The sequence below is a fragment of the Barbatula barbatula genome, assembly GCF_947034865.1.
Source record: "Barbatula barbatula genome assembly, chromosome: 1".
NCBI lineage: Eukaryota > Metazoa > Chordata > Actinopteri > Cypriniformes > Nemacheilidae > Barbatula > Barbatula barbatula.
The window spans coordinates 23812605-23833220 of NC_136766.1; the positions used below are offsets into that span (position 1 = coordinate 23812605).

Sequence of the window (20616 nt, forward strand, 5' to 3'; positions counted from 1 at the left end):
CATGTGTGAGCTCCACATGTATTTTGAAAGCCTCAAGACACACAATGCATGGTGGACACATGGGTTTAATTGAGTAGATATAAGAGGACTATTTCAAAGCCTGCTGTAAGTTACATACTTCCTACTACCAGATGGTATATAAAGTAGCAAGCCCTTGACTGTTGAATCGGTTTGTCCTGTATCATATCAGGGGTATCCCTGTGTCTTGCACAGCAACGGCAGCAACCCAGAAAAAAGTGCTTTCGCATCAGTGGTTTTAGCACAATTTCAGCTTAATAAACAAAATGAATATTCCACAGATATTGCACAGTGTGACATATTTCAGAGTGAAAAATATTTCATAATAAAACATCATGGGTGTGTCAACTGATAATTGGATCTAGAAAAGTGTTCATTCTGAAATGGAGCTCAGAGCAGACATAGGGAAGGTGTTAGAGGATATTATGCCAATGTTATTTGTACATTTGGATTTCATGGGGACATCAACATAAATGACTGTATGTTATTCAATGGTTATACTGATTGATTGTCAAGATTCTCCAGCTAAAAAGTAAATTGGCATTTTGAGGCTTATATAAAATAGAGCATACTATGGCAACTTTTAATTACTTTCTAAGGCATAAGAGAGTATGGAAACATCTCACCTCGGTGACTGTTACCTTAGGAATTATTTTATTACAAACACCTCGTTTTTATAAATCAAAACAGATGACCACAACAAATATTTGAGGTAACATTAAAATACAAAGATGTCGGGAAGCTGTTACCGAGAATATTTCTCTATGCATGTTATGTGCAGGAATCTTTTTCCCACCACAGTAGAAAGAAGGTCAGATTGTCTGCCAGGCGGAGAGGAGAGTTAGAGAAACACTGCCACCCAATGGAGTGATATATTATGACAAGGGTATTTTATGCCATGTTAGAGGAACAATTAACCCCAAAATAAAAATGATGTAATTTACTTCCCCTCAAGTTCTTCCAGTATAAATATGTATATGTACAGAGAAATATATTTGGAAGAATGCTTGAAAACAAACTGTTCTTGGGCACCATTGACTACCATTGTAATTTTTCTTTTATGGTAGTCAACAGGGTCTATGAACTGTTTAGTTGCAAGCACGCTTCCAAATAGCTTTCTCTGTGTCCTTCAAAGAAATATGACCGATTTGTTGGGTGAATAGTCACTTTAAGTAGCTTTTAACTCTTTGAAGAATTGACTAAATGTGGACCCCATGTAAGCTTGGTTATATGATAAATATTCATGTTGTCAATAATCCTAGAATGTGTATGTATTACAAGGAAATCATTTAACAAAGATCACATCAATCTATCGTAAATTATTGTCAGCATATTGAATGTTTAATATATAATCAGCATTAAACGACGAAATCACACTTTAACTTTTATCAAGTACATTTATTTCTTGTTCTTTAATAATAAACTGCCTTTAGGTTTCAGCATTAAAGATCTCAAGTGCTCTTCTTTCTGTCTCTCGTTGTTCTTTCTCTTCTGCCATTGGTCCATCCCTTCATCCATCTCTGCATTGAGATACACTGCTCTTTTCTACATGACAGGTATAAATATAGAAATAATAGTGATCAGCACGAAGCCATGGCAAATTAAACACCAGGGGAGAAGTTAATAGGCTTAAACAAATGATCAATAAAAAAACTGAATATTACAGCAAACTCCTCTCTTTGCTTTTGTCTGCGGATCTGTCCTTTCAGTGGGGGTGCAGGCCTTCCATCTGAAATGTATAACATATCAAATCAAACAAAAAAACAATTTTCCGTGCTGACATTTACATTAATAGAAACACTGTTGATTAATGTAGTGACAGAAACACATTAAACTGCTGTACAGGACATCTGGGTTTAACGCCCTATTGTTAGGCTGTAAATAAACAAATAGCCTGAAGTCGGTAAAGAAATAGTTACCTGCATAGGACCAGTCAGGTAGATCTGTTAATGGCCCATATTCTGATCCACTACGTGCCAAACCATGTCTACAGAGAAAAAAACGAAAAAAAGTGTAAACTAATAAAAACATCGATTGCATGTTCAAGGACCTAAGCGTTGTTAATACAATACATTGTTGTTCCATAAAAATCTAACCCTGGTTTAAATAACAGTTTTTTGTAAAATAATAGTAACCGCAATAACCAGTTTAACCATCTTATTTATATTAAAATTACAGCAATACAAATAGTCGTGATCCTAACACGGGTACCTTGTGAATCATTTTACGTAGATGGTAAATGTGAAATTTCAACTCACTCCAATCTCCACTTGTTCCCTGCGCAGGTCACACAGGTCGAGGAAAACTGTCGTGTAGTCTGCTTTAAAACTGTAAACATAACACAAAAAGGTTTACTCCAACCAATCGTTTCATGAGCAGTGACAACATCAACGATTTCTGCAAGCCAACTTATTTTTATAACTCAGGTAATGTTAATGCTCACCTCACATACCGAAATCTATCTTGCAACAGACATAGTACAAAAAAGAACAATATAATGTTGAATCTGCTACCTCACCTGTGGTGCAAAACGACCTCAAGGGTGCTGCCATTTTGGATTAACGTTGTACCTACGGCGAGTAAGAGGAGACAAAATACACAATCTGCATTGGTGTGGGGTGTCTTGATTTATTCCTACCAGTAGAGGATGCTGTGATCGTAATAAATACAGCAATGCACTTGTTGATAACGGCTTTCTAACCAAAAACCAAAAAGGAAACGAACACAACAAACATATATTTTAATTAAACGCATATTTTAATCATGTTATGGTATGTATAACTCATATTTGCGTGTTTCCTTATTTATAAGAAAAGTCTTGACTGTAATTTAACACAAGCTAAAGATGATGGATGAGACGGACCGCTCAGATCATTCATTTCGAAGTCTCAAGATGACAATTTTGTAAAACACGTGGGAGACGAAGAAATTGACACCTTCCGCTCAACGGTGTTTCGGCAGCAGCACACATCACTTCACTGCCGAGAAACATTCCCGCGTGCGCACCCAGACAAGTCCTCACTCGCCAGATGCGCGCGTCCGTGCATGCGCGCGCGCGCGCACCTACAAAACCGCAGGAAAGCTGCAGACAAGACAAGAGAGGGAGGAGGGAGCTCCGGGGTAGGGAAAAAACGAGGTTTTAAACAAAAGAACAGCACTGGGTCTTTTTAGGATCTCTGTGGGGTTGAATACAGTAACCATACGACAGCAGGTCAGTTGTCATCGGAATTTATGCTACTTTGGTAACTATGGAGCAATGAGAGGCATTTTCCGACAGGGAGGAAAAGAAAAACAGTTACATTGTTGCGCTCGCGAAAAGCACACATGCAGCCGACTCGCGGTGTCCCGGGGAACTTAGTGATATCCATCCGCACATTCCACAGACTAAAGGCACGACCAATTAGGCCTTAGGGTTGAAAAATGGCATTGAAAACACGCAAGGCTATAAACCATTTTGTCAGACCTCAATTTATTTGACCAGAAACATTTACTCCAACTCTCCTTTTCCGCCATGCATTTAAATTGTTTATGATGTCACAAACACAAGAAAACTATTTCTATTCACTGTACTTTGCTCTTGCGTTACTGCCTATTATTTGAGATATTTATTGATTCAGATCACTCGTTTCATAGCACGATAAAGTCAGAGCGTTTGTGCGGTCGCGTTAAAGTTGTTTGTATAAGTCTGCTCGGCTGAACCAATGGGCAGTTTGTTTAAGAAGCTGGGCTGTGTGACGAACTGGGATGCTATTCATGCGCGGTGCCCGGGGGAAAGGTGTTCCGGCCGGGAAAAAGCCACAGAGGAAGAAGAAAGGGGGAGGTTGGAATTTTTTGGGGAAAGAAAGAAGCCGTACGTTACCTTAAAGGTTTTCCTGAAGTTTTCCTCCGTAGAGCGCGCCGTGCGTGTTGGACTTTGCGAATATGTTTGGGTGAGTCTAACGCGACTTTTTGCGTTTGGTTTTTGTTACGCGACTCACGCACATTTGGGGAATAATGGTCATTTTCTTTCAAACTGGACAGGGCAAAGTGGACTTTTTGTTGGAAAACGTTTCGCTTTGATCTGCCACGTACTCTTTTTTTTTATGAGGAACATTATCGTTTAAATTATCCGAATCAAACGACTCAAAAACAATTATCAGCGAAGAAAAACGTTTTCAACTCCCAAGCCTGTTTTTTTCAAAGCCGCTAGTCGTGGCAGAAAGGCACCGTGGAATATCCTACAACCTGTGTGTTTCGTTACAACACTTCAACGCATCCGCGGAAACGTGGAGCACGCTGGACATTATTCAGTATTCAAACTGTGTTTTTCTCATTGAACATCCAGTGACGCCGTTTGGATAAATCCACCGAAACAAAGAACCAAGTGGTAATTATAAAGACTCGCGAGTGACTTCGAACAGTGGCGGTGGATCAGTGTTATGGATGAGACTGGCACGCTTGTAGTTTGGACGTCGTTTTCTACTCTGCGCGAGTCTGGCGTGTGTGTTTGAAGTATTGCGGGACGAGAATAAAGACTCTTTGAAACCTGGCTGTAGTTTCCACTCTTCCGTTTATTCCCTTCTTAGTACAAGGCCACGAGTAGCTGCGAAAGGGATCGCAAACAAATGGATGAACACGCTCCTGTTCACGCGCATGTCCAGAGAATTCTTCACATGCAAACAGTTCGGAGACAAATCGCTTTTTTCCGAGTCTGACTAGAACATGTAGCCCGCAGAAGATGTCATAGTGTTTTTATTTATCAAAGTATTTATTTTTGTAGTCAAGCACAACGTATTCGTTTTTAACAGGCAGTTCTCGTGTGGTGTGCTTTATTTGTTTTGTTTGGATGTAAAATTCACATATCTTTTGATCTGGTTTCTCACCTGCTGTCAAAACACTTGAAATATATTTGTGTCCACACTGTGTTTTACTATATTTATGCAGTACGCTATTTAAACTAGTCCTTTTCAGGTGGCATTTATTAGAACTTTGTATTTATGTTGTAGTTGAGCTTAAATTAAAACAAAATGGATCGACTTGGCAGCAAACTGAAGCAAAAGCTAAAACTGAGTGACTCTGGAAGTGTCAAATTCAGCAAAAAGAAAAATGAGTTGGCCAATGCAAATAACAACAGTAACGCCAACAATGCCAGTAATGGAACTGTGACAAAGATAACCACCTCCTCTGTGAGCACGCCTCATTTCTCCCTCAAGTCCGGGGAGGTTTGTGGACAGTCGGGTGGAAGACCTGGCAAGGTGGGCACTTCTCAGAGAATCACACCCTCAAATACTACCACAGTATCGGAGCAATGTGGGCCTGGGATCGAACATCACCCTTCTACTCTTGCTCCTTTGCGGCGCCGGTCGCCCCCGCAACGAGCATCATGTTACCTGCCTGAAACAGTGGAGGGCCGAGGTGAGACAACCAGAGGGGATGGTGACCCACATCGGGCGTACAGCCCGAATTCTCACGCGGCCTTGAACCAGAGGCGTTACTCTCTAGAGCTCCAGCAGCTTGTTCGTCGCCAACAACTTCTCGCCCAGCCTCCTCCACTGTCGTCCGTACCACCACCGTACCCTACGCCCAGCTCAGCGGCCCGGTCGGCAGCCACAGAGCCCAGCTTCCTACATGAGCTAGAGCGTCATAAGCGCTTGTCTCTGCAGGAAGCTTTGTTCTACAAGCGTCTGAGCTCTGGTGGTGAACCCTGGGACAGTGGCCGACCAGCTTCCCTCTCTCACCCACCGCAAAGGACCTATGATAGCGGAGTAGGGGGATTCTTTTTCCCCCCTGCACCAGCACTGAGCCCCTGCTCCTCGTTCAGCTTACAGGAGTCCGTGTTGGTGAGCCCTCGCTCGAGTTTCGCCAGCAGTACGGCAAGTGGAGGAGGCGGTGGGAGCCCAATGGGAAGTCGCTGCAGCAGTAACCGGACGAGTGGCATCAGCCTAGGCTACGATACCCGCCATACACCGGGGCCTGCTCAGCAGCACTCCTCTACCCAACTCTGTGGCCCAGCTTCAAGTCAGGTGTACCCGGTATCCGCATCTCTGAAAACAGGAGCACCCCCAATGGAGGTGTGGAGGGACTATCTCGAAGGGGTGTCGGGAGGTGCACATGACAGTCGTCACTCCTATCCTCCTGCGCTCACCGTGCATACCGCGACCCACCACCGCGCAGAACCGGAATGGGGGATGAATGACCAGCGGGGTGAGGGCATCTGCGAGAGAGCACGACACTCTGACCAGCCCGGAACCCGCTATCAGCAGGAGCTCACCCGCCTGCTTTTGAGGGATGCTGTCCTGGAGGGCGAGATGCTAATTGGAGGTCTGACTCTTAAAGAACAGCCCATCTCGGCCAACAACATGTCCAACTCCGCACCTACCCCAACCCCTGCCGGAGTGCCAGGGAAGTCCCTGGAGGAACAGATGGCTGGGAGGGAGTCATCAATATCTGTGGACAGGCAGGAATACTTTGGTGAGATCACTTAACTCCTCCAATTTCGCTATTTCTAGTCGGGTTAGGACTAATGATGCATCTCTGGCAATAGCTGTGTGTGTGTGTGTGTGTGATGTGGTGAGATGAGAACTGCTTCAGACCTGCTAAAACTTGCACAAGCTTCCTCCCCGAGACAAAAAGCAGTTGAGAGATCCTGCCATCATCAATACAGAAAGCACGTCCAGTCAGAGGAAGTTCAAAGTCTTTAAAACCATATGCTAGGCTTTCCTTTCAGCCCATTTCACTAACTAACCATAATAACTAACTTGCATGTTACTGGGCAAACAGATATATACATACATATCCCCCTCCACCCAGCACTACACTGAGTTCTTAACATACGGCACAGTCAAAAATATCTATCTAAGGCAAGCATAGTCATTATGAATGACCCCAAATTACAGGCTGTGTGTTATTGGTCATACCAAAGAGCTGTGAGTAATACAGTAGGACAGAGGTTTGGTTAAGTGGAGGGCTCTCTGTGTGTGTGTGTGTGTGTGTGTGCGTGCGCGCGTGTGTATATGTGTGTAAGCGTTCTTGGCTTTCGACCAGGCACAGTTTGAGGGTGTGTTCCTGTGTGTTAGTATGCACTAGCGTGTGCTGGCGTGTGCTTGTTTAGCTCAGGTATTTGAGTCCTGAGGGAAGGCTCTCTCACGCACTCAATTCAGAGGCTTGGGCGTGTGTTTGTGCCTTCTGTATGTGTATCGCTTTTTTGTTGCGACGGGGGAAAACTCCCTGTTGTCTGAAAGCACCTGTGTAAAGTTGAAGACCTCAAAAGTGACCTCATTCTGACACATTGCTACATTCTTAATTTCCAGGCCGTTAGCTCCCTTTTTTAGATGTTGAAGGGGGTGTTGGGCTCAGATTTATTAGTGTGTTTATTGTTACTACAAGAAACGAACCCACTGGCTGTTATTCCCAGAGAGGAATGCGCAAGTCGTACTGCATCGACACGCATTTGAGTCCAGACAGATCTGCTGTAATTGGTATGATTAGACAATGACCTCAGTGTCCTAGATACTCATCTGAGGTGTGTGTGAGAAGAATGACTTGAAAGTGTTTGTTGAAAGTGTATTCAAGCTGTGTTTGTGGTGGCACGGTTGCTTTTCAGGTACGTGTTTGAAATGCGGTAAAGGTGTTTACGGTGCGGACAATGCCTGCCAGGCTCTGGAGAGCCTGTATCACACCCGCTGCTTCATATGTGTTTCCTGTGGTGAGTTATTAGTCTTCAATTATCAATAAACAACGCAAGAGGAATATTAATTTAGTATTTATCTGAATAGTACATGCGAGTGTCACACTGGTCTAAATGTGGGATTTTACTGCTTTTTTACTTGTAGGCAGAACTCTGAGAAACAAGGACTTTTATAATGTCAGTGGCTCAGTTTACTGTAAGGAGGATTACATGGTAAGAGACTTTTTGATTTTGATATGTGGTCTTTCTTTTATTAAAGAATGCCATGTGTAACCACATCAGAGTTCATTGAGGTTTTGATAAGTCATGGCAGATTTCTATATAAATAAACTTGAATTTTCCTTGTCCGCTATTGTTACATTTTCCTTTGGAAACAAACCATCCATAAGATGTCTTGTATTTATAATAGTGGCCCAAAATTGTCTGGAGCCAGACTTTAACAAATATTTATACATGTTTATATTAAATAATAAAATATAAAGACCACACGTGTCCTAGGGTGTGATGTGGGAAAATGCAGAAAACAGCTAACAAAGATACATTTCCCGTATGCTATTTTGTATTTGAAATACAAATATAAGAGTAAAAGTTAAAAAAAGTTTTTCTAGATTTTCCCGGTCCGATAGCAAAATATATTTCAGTTTTATTTATTTTAAAGGGAGCACAATCACACTTTTGACTCAAAATATTTCACAATAATGCTAATGATTTAGATTTTTGAATTGTTAAAAATTAAGACAGAGTTGTCAAACGACTTTGACCGAGACTCTTCATATTTTTCTAAATGTCTCTATTTCAGTTTTCGGGCTTTCAGGATGCAGCTAAGAAGTGCAGTGTCTGTGGTCACCTCATATTGGAGCAGGTACGAGTCTCTTTGTGAACTCTGTTTCAGGGTGAGGAGAATACTGAAGGTCAGAATGTTGAACGCTCTCTCTGTTTTGTGTGCAACTCAGATTCTACAAGCTTTAGGGAACTCGTATCATCCAGGATGTTTCCGCTGTACGGTCTGCTCAAAGGCTTTGGATGGAGTGCCATTCACAGTGGACTACCTCAACAATGTCTATTGCGTTTTGGACTATAACAGGTTTGTTAGTTTGAGCAAAGAGAACACAACTTGTAGGATTGTATTGTGTCTGGAAATGGATGTGTTCAGTACATAACCTGCACAAATCCATCATTTCAACGTGTTGATTATTTTTCTTGGTTTATTAATGTATGACAAGATGTCTTTATTTCTGATTCTCAGGACATTTGCTCCAAAGTGTGCTGCCTGTTTACAGCCCATCTTACCTGCTGAGGTAAAAGACAGTCTAGTTTTTTCAGTGCGTTTGGTCAATTTAAGACGATTTTCAAAAGGGATGTTTATTTTGGTCTTGTGGTTTGTTTTTCAGGGCAGTGAGGAGATCCTTAGGGTGGTGTCTATGAATAAAGATTATCACTTTGAGTGTTATCACTGTGAGGTAGGTGTTATGTCAGGTGGTTTGGATAAACTGATGGGTATCATCGTGGGTACTTTTGGCGTGTTTTTTTTTCCAATTTCAGATAAGGCCATATCTGCGTGTTTCGTTTGGGGAAAAGAATGTGGTATCACATGGGCTTGTAATCTTTGTAATCCTCCCTTCCTCTCTTTCTTTAGGAGTGTGGGAAGCAGCTCTCCGATGAGCCTGGATCACAGTGCTTCCCTCTGGAGTCCCACCTCCTCTGCCACTCTTGTCACATGACCAGGGTGTGCCACACATAACCTTCCCCTCACAATGCACACTGAACTAATGTGCCTGACCAACGTAAACTACTTTGTACTGACACATGCACACTAGTGACCACTGTAAAATGTTTTGATGTAGAATGTCTCTGTCTCTTCTACATCAGTTCCATTTTAATATAGTTGGGCAGATATTTTTTACATTTTACTGAGTTTTGAGACTTGAGGTCATAATACATTTCAAGTGCAAATCCCACCACGAAGACTTTACCACCATCTAGTGGTTGGGAAACGCACCAAATGAATCCTGCTGAACAAATTATTTCTGTACAAGTTTTCCAACATAAAGATTATTTCCTGCTTACTATATTATTAGGGGAGTTAAAATATTACAGAACTGTTTTTACTCCCATGTCTACTGTTTGCTGTAGGGAAAAACAAGGGACTTTTTTGCTTAACAATTTTCTGTATTTAATATCACTAGCAAAGATTTTGCACTTAAACATGTTTACCTATTAAGAGTTTTTTTATAAAATGATTCCAAAAGATTAAAAACATTCCCGTTTCTGTTTTAATAAAGTATCTTTCCTCTGTGCTTGTGTTACTTTCTTTTGCAATATACATATTTTAAAGATGACTTCATGTGCATTAAGTTTAGCACTCCTTCCAAAATATAAATACAAGTATTAATTCACAAAAGCAAAGTTTCCTCAAGTTTTTAATTACTTTTGTACATTCTGCACATACATAAAGAAAATAATCCAAAAGGAGTCAATTTACCTTTAAAACTAAATCATTAACCTTTAAAATAATATTAAAAAGGCATCTTGTCTATTTTCTCTATAAAGGATACATTTATGCTATGTCTGATTTACAGAGTTGATTAAGCTTCATACCTCCAGGAAAAGAGAACAGACAAGGATGGAGCGATAAGAAACTCTTACAAACGTTTCTAGAGTGTGGATTTATCACCAGATATCAGTAGTCACTTTATTAAATTCAGATCTTGTGAAAAACCTCTGTGAGATCAGTGTCAATAGCAGGACAGGCTCCATTAACTCAGAATAGTGGCCAAAACATTTGGGTGGAGATTTCCCTCCACATCATCCATTATGAAATAATTTAATTTGGACAAAGTGGATAAAAAGAACACAAATTTATAAAAATATCAAATGCAAATAACTTCAAGACCCACAATTACACACTGCATTATCTAACCATCAGCCTACAGCATCACTTACTCAACTATAAATAAAACTAAGGTTGGAGAGGAGTCAAATACATTTTATGATTCATGTTATCTCTCTTGTGCCTTGTGCTGTCTAACACTCACATTGTCATTTTGTTATAGGAAAAAAAATGGACTAACCACTTTGTTAGATTAAGACCTGAGGTTTCAGCTGCTATTTTTTGAAAAAGAAGTTTATTAATTCACCTTAAAACAGTACTGCTGTGCAGGAAACAAGATTATGTTAAATGACTAATTCACCCAAAAATAAAACTTATAATTTACACACCAATGTTATTCCAAATCCATATGAATAAAATAAAGGGAGTCGTCAACTGATGCTGCTTTGTTTACGGTTATACAGATTGAATTGTTTAACAGGTTGGAACAACATAAGCGTCGGTAAATAACATTCTTAATATTCCACTTTTGGATGAACTACTCCTTTAATGTGTGACATAACCAGAACTACTAAGAAGTGTGATTTGATTGTAGAAAAAAGAGCAAGGCTGAAAATATAACACTAAGAAAACGAAATGGATGTTAATGTGTCAAAAGGGCAGGCATTCATCACGGTTGGAGCTGTCGTAATGCTGACAAATCTGATCCTTCCCACACACTCATGCTCGCTTTAACACACATCACACAATTTTCACACTCAGCGGCGTCTATCTCTAGATGTATTGCTACGGCTCAGAGAGCGTCTGCTGCCCACTGCAGTTTTGGAGTCACCATCTCTGTTACCCCTGTACGCATCTCTCCGCTTATCTCCCTCTCTACCCCTTTCTCTCTCCCTTTCTTTACCTCTGTCTCTTTCTCCCTCAGCTGAACGTCCCACAACACCACCTGCTCCCCCTCCACCCGTGGCCCCTCCATCTCTTTCACGGCCTTTTGCTTTTTCTCTCCGTTCTTCTAGTTTTTTCTCCTCCTCATCCTGGAGTTCCTTCCTCCTTTTTTCTCGTTCCTTTTTGCGTTCGGCACGCTCAAGAACTCTCTGTGTTGCCTAGAAAGTAACGGCAAAGACTTAAAATCAGTAAAAACCATGCAAACAAAACATGTCAGTGAGTGTATATGAGACATACTGACCTGCTCTTCTGAGAGGGGTAGCCAGTATATACAGGGAGCTGCTTTAGTTTTACGGAACAAATCATCAAGAAGTTTTGCAGGAGGCTCCTCTGGTTTATCTGAAGGAGTTACAATAAACAGAAAAATCACGATAAAAGAAAAAGGTCAAGTGCTGTTTGTAGTCCATATCTCCAACTCACCTTTTTTCTCAGTTTTTTTCTCTTTACTCTTCTCTCTCTCTCTGCGTCTGCGGTCCTGTGAACGTGACCTTGTTCCAGCTTTATCCTCACTCCCGAAGTCCTTTACCTTACCCCGATCCCACTCCCGCTCAGAACGAGTCCTCTCTCTCCTCTCCATTGCTCTTTCTCGCTCTGCTAACTGGTCCTTCATGACTGAAACACCATCTCTTCCACCGTCTCTTTCTCGATCCTTTTTCTCGCGGTGTGTGGGCATATGTGGTGGAGGGGCGGCAGGCCGGTTGGAGGGTCCTGAAGCTTGAGGGTCATTTCCATCACCTGCACGGTTACTGGACAAGAGACCTTTATGGAAGTCCAACTAAAAACCAGAAAAAAAACAAAAATGGGAAACATGCAGTTTGACTACAAAAGAACTAGAAATTACATTGCGTAACAGGTTTGGAAAAATTGTTAGACCTCATCCTGCTCACAGAAATCCACGCGTAGTACTTTGGGATTACTGGTAGGCCATTTGACACCATGCAGCGCTTCTCGGGTGGCCACCGCTTCCTCTGTAGATGAGTACTGAGCAAGAAAAACACAAATGTAAATTCCTAAGAAACTATTGGAGAGAAATTAAAAGAACAAAAATAAATCTTACCGTGACATAGCAGTGGGATTTTATCTTATCGATCCAGAAAGCCTCCTCCACTAAAGTACCTGTACGGTTTAACAGCTCCTTCAGCTGACCCAGAGTGAAAGGGCGCACCTACAGAAACAGTTTAAGTATCAGAGACACCACCATAAAAAACAAGGCCGAGCACAATGTGTGCTGTGAAACTATTTGCGGTCAAAGAACCAAATCCAAATTCATCTGGTAAAAAAACATTAGTAGTAAAATCTGCTATACTGCTTTCAAAATTTTTAGTTCAATACTAAGCAACAAAACGAGCAATACGCTTGTGAAAGTGCTTACCAGGTTGCACACATGTATGATGTTGGAAGTTTTCCCACGAGGAGGAGACAGTTCACGACTTGGTCGTATGGGGTCTTCGATTGTTATGGACACGCCTGATTTCTGCTGACTGATGGACCGTCGCACCAAGGAATCGTTGGGAGTGACTGAGAAAGAAATACACTTACAATCTTGCGTAGGAAACAGCAAGCAAAGGATTTCTTATTTTAAACCGTTCAACAGCCATTCTGCATCAGTGATAGTCACCTTTTATAGCATCTCCCACTTCTGTTTCCATAGCAGCATCGGAGGATTGCTCCTGTTCCCTTGTTTTTTCCTTCTCTCCGCCTGTCCATTTCTCCTCATCATCATCCTCTATTTTATTCTTCCCATTCTCACGTCCATCAGATGGAACAATCTGGATTACATATTAATTATTTTACACCCAAATTAGAGAGGCAAGTTATATTTCTTAGTTTAGTTTTATTTTAGTTATACAGCATTCCTCTATAACTATGTTTCTAACACGTGGCTCCTTTTCTCAACTACTTGTTACTACTTGTTCAAAAGCTGCTATAGAACCCTTACCTGTGTCACTGTGCGTCTAATCTTCAGGCCCTGATCATCTTCCAGTTTGTCTACATCATGAGGACCTGCAGAGTCTTCACTAGAGAGCTGGCTCTCGTCTGGGTGCAGTTCAAACACAGCCTCCAGGACAGGCTTGATTTCTGGAATTAATGTCTAGAAAAAAAGGGTAACCTGATTATACACCAATTATAGACAATAAGCTCATTTTAATACTTTGCTTAACTGCAAGCACACATTTCTTAAGCAATCTTTTAATGAATTCAAAACTATTTTAAAAACTTAAGTAAAATGGGAGCAGCCTTAAAGGACCAGTCAGTGAAATCTAGTGGCGAAGCTGCAAATTGCAACCGCAGCACACTCCAGCCCTCCTCCCTCTCTTCCCTTTCCGACAGCTGACACATGGCGAATTCCATGCAGGGTGTGTGTAGATAGAATCAGCTTATTCTATGGTAGTACAAATATAATGCTTCTTTATGTAAGGTCTTTATACACCTCTGAAGATCTAGTTATGTACACTATATTGTTATATTACATTACATTATATTGATCCCCAAATAATTACACACTTGAGCCCGATCGATATAGGTTTTTGTGGTGCCGATGCCGATATTAGGAAGTAAAAACAGTCCGATATCGATATATCGGCTGATATTCTTTGTGTATATTATAGTATAGTAACAGTCAAAAGTTTGTACACACGAACTGGAAGTGCTGTAGAATACAGTATATAGGCTCAAATATATCCAATTAGCTTTCCTGTAGCTCATTGGTAAGAGCGTGGCGCTAACAACGCCAAGGCCATGGGTTCGATCCCAGGGGATTCCACATACTTAGCATTATACTATCTGTTTCTGTGTTAATCGCTTTTGATAAAAGCGTCTGCCAAATGCATAAAAGTAAATTATGTGATTCAACACTTATATTGACATGAAGATATGTAATAGAGGCAGGGTATTTAACAACTTAACATTACACTTAATGGTCCAAAATTTGCGTTTTTTATCGATTAGTCAAAAATGTGACAAATTCAGCAGAAATCACAGGACTCTACTAATGTAGCAAACTAATATGATAAGCCCATTGTGAGATCAAAAGCGAGGGACATTGATTATTTACTTTATAGCGTTCCATCTTACCAACACATTACGCTCACCGGTACACCAAATCCCAACCAGATCCCGCTCTGACAGAAATTGTGTCCAAGCCAGCCTAATCGTTTTCAGTTTATACTAAATTACATGAAAAAAGTAATAGGCTGATAAAGAGCAGTTATGTTTCAGTCAGACATTCTCTGACATTACAGCCTATTTTTAGTCGCCCACACACCTCCGCAAATGGAAGAGGCGTTTGTAGTTGACTCGCATGTCGTTGAGCTATTATTAAGGGTTCAGGCTAATGCTGTGTACATGAGACTGAGCAAGCTAAATTTTCAGAAAGGAACTCTCCTCTCAGCGAGAAATATTAACGCTCTAGTCCTCCCTACGGTCAAGTTCACATGCTGTTACCAACTAGGTAACAACTTTGTGTTGAATCACCATTCAACAGACTTGTGCCACGAGTGCACTGCCTAAATTGGATTGCAGAAGATCCTGCTACATTACTGACAAACTATAATGATGAGAGCGAAGTGATAAGCATGAGTGAAATATGGCCGGTTTAACGGACAGGGTTAATGTTATATTGGACTTACATTGAAAGGGAAACTTACGGTGGTCAATGTTTATTCATTTTACAGTACATTTACATTTAGCAGACGCTTTTATCCAAAGCGACTTACAAAGAGTTCGGGGAGCAATAAGCCATATGTCATAAAAGAGCAAGCTAAGCATTTAACAGACTAGTCAGCAACTTTCCCTTAAGACAATGTGTTTTGATCAATCACATCACAAGTGGACGGAGACACAGAGAGAACATTGTGCATATATTCATATCGACCGATAAATCAGTAAGGCTCTATTACACAATGGAGCTTAAATTGAATTACCTTCAGTGACTCGGTGGTAATGCTAATCGATGGCCTCTTGGCAGTAACTGCTGTACTTGAACCCCACCTTCTCTTCCTGTTGGCTCCACCAAGAGACTCAGAAGCATTCTCATTTTTACCTGGTGGGGTGAAAAAAAATCATTGGTAACACACAGAGCAGCTAAAGAAACAAGGGCAAGAACAAAGTTGACAGCAGTCGCGGAAACCATTTCAAAATTATTTGGAGAAAGAAAAAATAGAGCATGTTTTCTGTTATATTTTACTCCGACATTAAATGTAACAAAGAAAACAAGTCCATATTCACTTTTAAACAATACAACAGTAATATTTGTACATGTATTTATAAAAAGCTCCAAAATTATCTGTTTTCGTGTGTCTTGTCACGCTGTTATTCTTTCGCATTGCGGTTGGATGACTTTGTCACTTCTGAGGTTTGATTTTGTTGAAATTCAACAGACACTGTTCTGCAATGGCCACAACACATCTAGAAATGCTGATTTGTATGATATGTAAATGACATCTTGTAATGCAGACTATGGCACAGTGTACAACACATCTAGTGTACAGCAGTGTAACATATACTATCTTCCACAAACAATTCAGAAGCACCACCCCTTTGGCGTAAACATCTGGCACCAGCTCCTATCAGTGGACAAGGGCACAAAAACATACATATTTAAAAACATACGTACCGCTCAGTGAAATCTTGCGCGCAGCAATCAATTTTGCCGGAGAGCTCTGAAATAACATAGAAAGGAGGAGAAACAAGATCCCAGTGGATGTGTGGGGAAAGAGACAGACACGACAAAAGAGACACATTGGGAAAAGAAAGGGGAATGAGAAAAAGGAGAGGGGAAGAACAGGACAGCTATCAGTTCACAATAATATACAGTGGCTTAGACAGATAATGGTTCAGAGTCCAACCCTTACTATACACTGTTGCTGGAATTACATATCCCTCACATAGCTGCCATTCTCCTTTGTATTTAAAGGGATACTTCATACCAAAATTTTAATTCTATCATCATTTACTAGCCTTCTATCTATTCCAAATCTGTATAAATGTATTTGTTCTGATGAACACAGATAAAGATATTTGGAATATAGATTTTGCCTGCCATTGTCTACCATAGTATGAACAAAAACTATCATTTTCTTTGTTCTGTCGAACACAAAACATGATATTTTGAAGATAGTAGGCAAACAGTTCTGGGGCACTTTTGACAACCATTGTACTTTTTCATACTATGGAATACTATCTTTCCTTGTGTTCATCAGAAGAAAGAAATGTATACAGATTTGGAACAACTTGAAGGTGAGTAAATGACGACAGAATTTGTATTATTGGGTGAAGTATCCCTTTACCTTTAAATCTGGCTAACACATGTTTGACCATTTCCCCTACATTCCTAAACCAGCTATAAAACATGACTACTACACCTTGTCATCCAATCTTAAATCACTATCATTTGACAATAGTAATTAATTAAATAAATAAAACTAACACTCTGAAACCTCAACTTTAAAACACCTTTCCATGTTAAGTTAATCAAAAACAAATACATCTTGGCAAAAAAGGGTTTTCCTGGTACCATTTACACCTGATTCCTCCCTGGCTTGGCTATGGCCCAACCGTACAGCACTGTATCTAGGCAACAAAGGTCCAATCAGAGGAGGCTGAGTAGCGTGGGTGAGATACGATCACAATTGAGTATGCTGATTGGCCGGCTGACAGGAACTGCTCTTTTTTTGCTGCATGTTTTATGGTGTTGGTGCCATAAGATATCGCTGGTCAAGTTTAAAGTCTTTAAAGTGTTTCTTGAGTGTTGTGTGAGCTGCGAAAGTCTTTGGCACAACACAGATGATGGATTTATAACACTGCAGATATCTCTGGTGTCCACCCTGAATGTGGTGACTTCACATAACCAAAAAATAAAAACGAGTCCATTGTAATGTCCACAAATTCTGGTTACAGTCTTGTCCAGGATAACGAAGTGTATCGTCAATTCTTTTGTAGACATTTGCCAACTGTGTGGCAAACACAAAACAATCCTGGTAACAATGGTTTCCTTTTCGGGCATTTTGCAAATGTTCTCAAACTGTGCTGTAACGGTGCTGTTCATAAGCTCATGTGGATGTTTGGGTCGATGGAAGCAGTGGCACCCTGCTTTGATTAAATTTGAGCTTATGGTCCTTCAAAATGAGAAAGTCCAAGAAGGTGTCCTTTTAGGATGAGATCATTTCAAAATAATGCACTGCATAACATTTATGGCTGCTGGCAAACTTCACCCAAATGATGAGACCCAAAAATATCAAGAAAAATGCCTAATAATCCAGCAATTAGTCCATAAGCCTTGCTTATCAGCTCAGACTGGTAAAAGCATGAGTTCAGTTCACAAGCATGTGATAAAACGGCAGACTAATGAGTCCATTTAGATATCAGTTCATTCAAGTCTTTAAGTGTGGGCAAAAATAGCAGAAGGCGTTGAGACACTTTAGCAGCTGCGTGCACATCCTGTTGACAGGAGAAGTCCATCTTGTGCTTGTGTGTTGCTAGCATAAACTCTCAGAAAATGTCTTTGTTAAGAGAGACATGTAGTGCACAACACGTCTGATGCCTTTGCCCATTCCACCAGCTCTTTTGATTCTTTCAAGCAGTCCAATCAGGAGGCCACATCAGTTTTCTATGATGAGACGCAGCGGCCAATGATCCGGCAGGCTCCGTCAGGCTAAAGTGTGCAGTGGCGACTCTGGGGGGTCGTACAGTGGCTAACTCAGGTACAGCCGAGACGCTTGGGCATAGCGGGGCAGGTGATGGAGGTGGAAGAGGAGAAGAGGTGGTGGCAGTATGCAGGTACCAGTATGAGCAATGGAAGAGGGGAGGGCACCTTTACAACAAAGCAATCAACGGGATTTTAAACCACAAAACAGTCATACTACCAGATCCACAGATAAAGAAAGAAAACAAAAGTGAGAGACAAGAGTGGGAGAAAGATAAAGGGGTAGAAAAGAAAAGGGAGGACTAGCGAGTCTAGTTTACGGCTCAAGCTACATTTGGCCAGGATGAGCAGAAACTGTGACTGGAGATGATTCTGATTCTATATAGATAGTGCTGATATTTATGATGGCATTGTGATAAAAAAGATGCAAAGCTATCCATCAACATAGTCCTTAGGCTGATTTAAACCTGTCCCATTCTGTGGGTGTTTTACACAGGCTGGTCGAAGACAACAATCTAGTACTTGAACTGCTCAAGTACAGAAAACTGACATATTTGGATTATTAATTTCTAGGAATTAGTTCACCCAAAAATGAAATTTCAGTACTCATTTGCTCACCCTCGAGTTGTTGTGTATACTATATCAGTATACATTTCTTAGTTCTGATGAACAGAGAGAAATATTTTTGGAAGAATGCTTGTAACAAACAATTGAATACCATAGTAGGAAACATTTATTCTGTTAAACAAGATATTTTGACTGCTATTGTAATTTTTCCTACTATGGTAGTCCTTGACTAGGTTTACATGCATCCTCAGAATGCGATTATAATAGGATTTTGGCATAACTGCAATTAAACTTTACCTCATGTAAACGCAATTATTCAATTTAAATAATGTGATTGAGCTCATAATCACACTAAGCATAATCAAAGTAAGATATGTGGTGTACGCCGGTTTAAATCGCAATATGAAGGCATGTATTAACACCTTAATCGCATTTATGCAGCTCTGATCAAGGTGTGCTGTGCTTCTGTCACGCACCTCAAGTGCAAATTCATGGTAAACATGACGGTATTTACGGTAAACAACTTGCTGTCTTCAGTCTCTGCTCCTTACCTTCATACAGAAACAGCACGTCTCGATGTTAGCATAAATCACTGTCGTGGAGAAATTTCTCATCATATTTCTAGATTCATCACGGGACTAAATAACCATAAAATACATCCACATAACGGTGTTTTGCATTTGATGCAAAAAATATTAAAACTACAGCCAGTAACACGCACCTACTTTATCTACGATCATCGTCCTTGATATGAATAATGCGATCATGTAAACGTAGTCAATGAAGTCCCAGAAATGGCAGTTGCTAACATTTATCCAAATATCTTTCGCTGTGTTTATCAGAAGAGCAAACAGAGATCTGTACAGAATATAGATTTGGAACAACTCGAGGATGAGTAATTCATGACAGAATTTAAATTTTCGGGTGAACTTTTTCTTTAAGTTGTTAAAGGTATCCTGATTTATCTCAGTGTGATTTTTGTCACTACAGAAAAACATCATAATGTTTTAAACTGTCCTTAAGTACAAACTCATTAACACACAATGCCCTCAACAGCATGTCGTTCTACGCTTTATTAGGCACTGCTACTATAAATTGATAGGAGGTAAGGGAAGGACAGATGAGAAGAAAAAACAGTAGAGAGACCAAAACTAATACCCGACTGTGAACTAAATGTGAAAAGATAAGACAATGTTCAGTTACACCTGCTAAGTTCAGGTATGATTCAGCTAAACCTGCCTCTCAAAAAAAGTTTTACCCTCTCCCCTTTTCAGAATTACTGTTTCCACTGGTCGTTTCCTAGTCCTTCTTACCTCCTCTGGACGAGAGTTGCTTGCATCTGCCTCCTGGTGGTCAGGCTGCTGAATAGCACTCTCTGAGTCTGAGCGGCCCTCCAGTTCCATGGTAACTTGGCCTGCAGGCTCAGAGAGAGCTTCCTGTTTGATATCCCTAAAGAGAACGAGTCAAGAAAGCAGGAGAGAGACAGAAAGAGTGAGGGCCAGCTTTCACTTAACCTATAAACAACAACCCAGCTAAACTACACACTCCCATACACAAACCATATGACATCCTAATCCAGGGTCAGAAAACATTGGAAAGGAACAAATGCACAACGTGCATCTACTAAAATCACTCAATTATTTATTCATGAGCTTCATCGTTAGTTTCTCGCATCACCTTCTACCAAGAGTAATAATGGTCATGTCTCAAGAGTTACACCTAAAACACAATGCTCAGACCTGTCATTATTTGCAGATATCTACATTTGTTTCATGCCATAAACCACTGACAGGGGAATAATTCACCCAAGCTCGTGACACAGGGGATTTGATTCGATTCAATACAACATCTCCCCTACACAAACACACCCCTGCGCTGCACACCTTAACACTGAAATCACCTGAGGCACAGATGCCTTGATGATGGTCGATGAGGCAAGGCTGCCTT

The 20616-nt window shown here is 40.7% G+C and overlaps 3 protein-coding genes across 4 annotated transcripts in view; 1 reads left to right on the forward strand and 2 right to left on the reverse strand.

The window, feature by feature from the left end:
* Positions 1-3003, reverse strand: mrpl52 (mitochondrial ribosomal protein L52). Its single transcript, XM_079456254.1, has 5 exons — positions 2537-3003; positions 2277-2346; positions 1938-2005; positions 1683-1747; positions 1-1563 (listed from the first exon to the last, which is right to left on the reverse strand). The coding sequence occupies exons 1-5, from the start codon at positions 2568-2570 to the stop codon at positions 1417-1419; spliced, it is 384 nt and encodes a 127-aa protein (XP_079312380.1). The 5' UTR covers positions 2571-3003; the 3' UTR covers positions 1-1416.
* On the forward strand, positions 2976-10081 carry ajuba (ajuba LIM protein). Of its 2 annotated transcripts, XM_079455355.1 has the most exons (9): positions 3852-3947; positions 4039-6468; positions 7601-7702; positions 7830-7897; positions 8484-8546; positions 8638-8768; positions 8931-8982; positions 9076-9144; positions 9321-9989. In XM_079455355.1, the coding sequence occupies exons 2-9, from the start codon at positions 5025-5027 to the stop codon at positions 9423-9425; spliced, it is 2034 nt and encodes a 677-aa protein (XP_079311481.1). In that variant the 5' UTR covers positions 3852-3947; positions 4039-5024; the 3' UTR covers positions 9426-9989. The 2 variants fall into 2 exon arrangements, with proteins under 2 accessions (XP_079311480.1, XP_079311481.1); XM_079455354.1 differs by having other exon boundaries at positions 2976-6468; positions 9321-10081.
* acin1b (apoptotic chromatin condensation inducer 1b) overlaps positions 10075-20616 on the reverse strand; it is an 18285-nt gene continuing 7743 nt past the window's right edge. Inside the window, exons 7-17 of the mRNA XM_079455123.1 lie at positions 19983-20118; positions 16075-16120; positions 15383-15501; positions 13399-13551; positions 13078-13228; positions 12832-12977; positions 12517-12624; positions 12333-12440; positions 11880-12234; positions 11701-11798; positions 10075-11617 (exon numbers count right to left, since the gene is read on the reverse strand). Of these exons, the coding sequence (XP_079311249.1) occupies positions 11273-11617; positions 11701-11798; positions 11880-12234; positions 12333-12440; positions 12517-12624; positions 12832-12977; positions 13078-13228; positions 13399-13551; positions 15383-15501; positions 16075-16120; positions 19983-20118 (1765 nt within the window). The 3' untranslated portion in view covers positions 10075-11272. The remainder of the gene's footprint in view (positions 11618-11700; positions 11799-11879; positions 12235-12332; positions 12441-12516; positions 12625-12831; positions 12978-13077; positions 13229-13398; positions 13552-15382; positions 15502-16074; positions 16121-19982; positions 20119-20616) is intronic.

Bases quoted from the DNA above. Each gene is read 5' to 3' on its own strand.
- mrpl52 (XM_079456254.1), bottom strand. From the start codon at position 2,570: ATGGCAGCACCCTTGAGGTCGTTTTGCACCACAG. The intron at 2,006-2,276 runs GTGAGTTGAAAT...TTTTCTCTGTAG, and splicing joins GGGAACAAGTGGAGATTGGA to ACATGGTTTGGCACGTAGTG. The intron at 1,564-1,682 runs GTAATATTCAGT...CCTGTCATGTAG, and splicing joins AGCAAAGAGAGGAGTTTGCT to AAAAGAGCAGTGTATCTCAA.
- ajuba (XM_079455354.1), top strand. From the start codon at position 5,025: ATGGATCGACTTGGCAGCAAACTGAAGCAAAAGCTAAAACTGAGTGAC. The intron at 7,898-8,483 runs GTAAGAGACTTT...TCTCTATTTCAG, and splicing joins ACTGTAAGGAGGATTACATG to TTTTCGGGCTTTCAGGATGC. The intron at 9,145-9,320 runs GTAGGTGTTATG...CTCTTTCTTTAG, and splicing joins TTGAGTGTTATCACTGTGAG to GAGTGTGGGAAGCAGCTCTC.